This window comes from Molossus molossus, unplaced genomic scaffold, assembly GCF_014108415.1.
Source record: "Molossus molossus isolate mMolMol1 unplaced genomic scaffold, mMolMol1.p scaffold_m16_p_10, whole genome shotgun sequence".
Lineage (NCBI taxonomy): Eukaryota > Metazoa > Chordata > Mammalia > Chiroptera > Molossidae > Molossus > Molossus molossus.
The window spans coordinates 24,083,948-24,088,139 of NW_023425345.1; the positions used below are offsets into that span (position 1 = coordinate 24,083,948).

General features: G+C 35.0%; 1 protein-coding gene across 1 annotated transcript; it reads right to left on the minus strand.

Annotated features, from left to right (window-relative positions):
- Nucleotides 1-3,012: 3,012 nt before the first annotated feature.
- Nucleotides 3,013-3,987, minus strand: TAS2R10 (taste 2 receptor member 10). The gene has a single exon (XM_036250845.1). The coding sequence runs from the start codon at nt 3,985-3,987 to the stop codon at nt 3,013-3,015; it is 975 nt and encodes a 324-aa protein (XP_036106738.1).
- Nucleotides 3,988-4,192: the final 205 nt, after the last annotated feature.

Here is a 4,192-nt window from a genome sequence, read left to right on the forward strand (position 1 = left end):
GAGACTAAATTGAAGGAAGGAAAGAAAGATTTATTGTTCTGAGAATTTCTAATAATAACCTTGCACACCTGTATATTTGGGACCAGAATTTGTACTACTTATGTAGCCTTTACTATATTTGTAGTAAAATTACAGACTGAAAATTTAATTTAAAGAAGTCCAAGACTGCTGGGTTCCCCAGTCAGCATCACAAGCAATGTTAAATCCTTTTTGGCAAAGTACGCTATAAACTTAACCTCAAAGAACTTCCACAGATAAAATTTAATGAAACTGAGTTCAAAATAGAATCACAAAATACATGACAACCAGGAGTCATAATCAAGTCAGCACAAATAATAAACTAAATAAACTTAGACATTAAACCAGCAGACATCAGAGTTAGTAATTATACAGTTTATGAAAATGCTAAGGAAGTCTCTTTTTCTCCTTTTTCAAGGAAAGTTAACCAAACAGTTCTACTCATGTATCTTGTCTTTTATGTAATTACATTTCCCTGATTACATTAATTATTGCACAATTTATAGAACATTTAGAAATTCACAGAAAATTAAAAGAAAAGAAAAATCTGAAATGTTACTGTCCACAGATAAGTGACCTAACTATTCAGCTTACATATAAATGTAATCACAACAGCTTTTTAAGCAACAGAACTACCTATATCTATTTTGAAATTTATCTTGAAATCAATATAGAAACATGTTAACAGTTAGTTGCATGTCACAAATATACATAATTTCTCCTTCAAACCTTTCTGTGTTTTTTAATTTTAGGTACAATAAACTATATTATTTTATCAGAAAAAAATGGAGTTATTGATAAAAGTAACATGTAACAATAAAACTAAGCCAATATTTGCAAACATAGCAGTAGAAGAAATCATAAAGGGAAATATATAGATCTGAGTTTATATAAATTACCACCTTATTTCCCCAAACACTATGAACTAAATAATTTAAAAACAGCAAATTAAGGTAAAGATCATAACACATATGTAGCATGATGTTAATATATAAAGTATTATGTAATTGGTAAGAAGAACTATAGGCATGAAAAAATAAAAGGAAAACAAATGAATAATTTCCAGAAATTTACACCATTTGTTACTAATTCTGTAAAATGCCTAAACTCACTAGTAATAAAATACATAAAAATTAAAAAGATGTTTTTGCAATCAAAGCAATGACGTTAGTCCTGGTCAGTTTGGCTCAGCAGTTAGAGCATCAGCCCTAGAATTAGTCTCAGATTCGATTCCCAGTCAAGGACATGTACCTGGGTTGCAGGTTCAATCCCCTGTCCCTGTAGGGGTTGTGCAGGAGGCAACCAATCAATGTGTCTCTCTCACATTGATGTTTCTCTCTCTCTCTCCCTCCCTTCTTTCCACTCTATCTTAAAAACACACACACACACACACACAAAACAATGGAAAAATATCCTCAGGTGAGGATTAAAAACAATTTTTAAAAAACCAATGACATTAAATATAATAACTTTGTATGGTTTTAGGTTTGGAAGGGGATGGATATTTTTTCACTACTGAAATATTAGTTTACTATTTCTGAAGGGCACTTTATCAATTCTGGAAGGAATTTATGAAATTTTTCTTTATTGGAATTTCCCTTAGAATCATTGAAAACACTTCACTTCCTGTATAGTTAGTCATACTGGACTTCTCGGTTCCTGGAATGCTGTATACTCCTTCTTGCCTCAAGACCTACACAAATGCTCTCCCACCCCAAATCTCTCTTGTTCTTCCCACCATGCTCTTATGCAGTTTTTCAGATCTCAAACTAAACTATCCCAACCTCAGTGACATTATCTCTTCTCCCAGTACCAAGTCGGTTTATTTGCTTAGCATCCTTTTGTTCTTCACTCCCCAAACCAAATATAATTAACTTATTGTTTCCTATTTGTTTGTTTTTCTACTAAAATACCTTATCCATTATGCTGAGATCTTGTTTAGTATTATATTCCTGACGCATAACAGAGTTAGTGTTCAAAAATATTCATTAAATGAGTTAAGCCTGTATATTTAGAAAACTTCCAGGTATCAGGCTGTAAGGATAAGGCAATGAACGTTTGCAAGTTGCCAAGATAAATCACTCAGTTCACATCCTGGGTTGAATACAAATATTCACTTTAAAAATCAGAATTTGAAATATGTCCATGAGTTAAAGTTTGTGTATATGAATATATATGTGTTTGTAAAAAAAAAAAAATCCTAAATCAGAACAGTTCATCTTTCACACTGATTCTACCCTGTGTCAGTACGTGTCCTTGGCATAACTCAGTGACCATGTGGAGTCCTTTGGATCTGTACTTCTAGCAGATTCTTTACTGAACTTTAATTAGTTCATGATTTTGCTTCACATCAAATCAGTGGATTTGAAGACTATAAAGCCTGATTTTATCAGTGCTCTGAACTTAACCCCAAGGAGACTCTGCTTCCTGAGCTATTTTAACAGAACTACACCTGCTGGCATGACTACTGCTACTATATTAAACACACATCAGTAAAAAAAAAAAAAAAAAAAGACATTAGGATTAAACAATGAAAATAAAACTAACCTTTTAAAGAATTAAAATTGCAAACTCAAAAGAAGCACCCATGTCTCTGTCTCTCATGTCCATGCTCCAAATGTCAAGATTGATAATCACTTTATTGTTGTTTCTTTTCCTTCGGGTCTTCTTGGTGAAAGGGTGCTGGTGCTTCAGGGAAGTTGCGTAAAGCACAATAAAGAGTCAGGTTTTAGATGCTTAGTCCCACTACCATCCTCTTTACAGTGAATCGTCTCCAAGCTGGTTTTTCCTCTAGGAGATGTGTGAGAAGAAGTTGCAGGGTAGGGAAGCTGTCTGAGCCACAGAAGTTGCATGGGGGTTACTTACAATCTCCTTGAAGAACAAAATTTCCTGAGATGTCATTAAAATAATTATGGAAGACTTCAGTGATGGTCTATAACACAGTTACAACCAGTGCAAGAATGTGGTGCAAGCGAAACATTTTCAGGCGTTTCTTCACTGGATTACTCTCATAGAGCATCCATTTCTCCCCAAGCCTGTCAAAGGAATTCTGAGAGGTTTCTCTTTCCCACAGCACTTTAAAGGCTGGAGCACCTTCAAAAAACCTTGCTTTAGCTTGCTGTTTCCTAGAATTAGGATAAATGAGTGACCGCAGGGATAAAGGTCTGTGATGGTCACACCAAAAATTAACAGTAATTTATTTTCTGGCACAGTAAAGTGTGCTATTTCTATAGCAATGCCTATAACGTGCAAGATAAAGAGGATGATAAAAGATATCAAAACTTTCATTGCTTTCACATGTGCTTCTGTGCTGGGGTCTCTGACACCTACCGCATTCGATTGCATGTGCCTGTTGTGTCTCCAAAGAGAAATGATTAACAAGATGCATGTGATCAGGAACAGTGTAAAGAGGAAAATGAGTCCCAGATTGAGCAAAATTTGGTAAGTAAAGTATTCACTTTTAGGTATGGTGAGCTGCCAGGTTGTGTTTCTAGCATTCATTTTATAATCATTAATAATCCTCACAACTTGTGGGAAAATAACTAACCATGAAATAACCATCAATCCCATCAGAAAAGGAAGTACTCTATTGATTCTATGCTTCAACCAGAGAAACATGTGGTGGGAAAAATTGGCTATCTTCAGAAAATAGAAGATGCTGAGGCTGGTGGCAAACCAGATACTTAAGTGACTGATAATTAACCATGCGTAACTAATGCATTCGATTAGGTTTCCAGAGAAATACATTTGTGGAGAGAATATCTTTATAAATCCATCTGTAATTATTATCCATATCAGAAAAATTCTTGAAGTAGCTAAGCCAGTAAGAATTAAGCCAAGTACAGAAAACTTCTTGTTCTTGACACAGTCAATACAGTTGACAAGTCCAATAAACCCATTCCCTAAAACCCCCAGTACTGATTCACCAACGGCTATAAAAATGAGGAGGCCTTCCACTACACTTAGCATATCTACCAAGCCCTAATATTGTTTCTGTTACGTATATTTTAGATTACCTGCTTCAGGATGAGGTATATATTGGCTGCTTTGTTGGAAGAATAATTTTCTTTCCTTTCATTACATAAAGATTTAAAAGTGCCCCAGTGTCCCAGGCCGGTTTGGCTCAGAGGCAGAGCGTCGGCCCGCAGACCAAAGAGTCTCAGGTTTGATTCTG

What these genes read in the sequence shown, in the direction of transcription:
- TAS2R10 (XM_036250845.1), bottom strand. Translation starts at nt 3,987, where the DNA reads ATGCTAAGTGTAGTGGAAGGCCTCCTCATTTTTATAGCCGTTGGTGAA.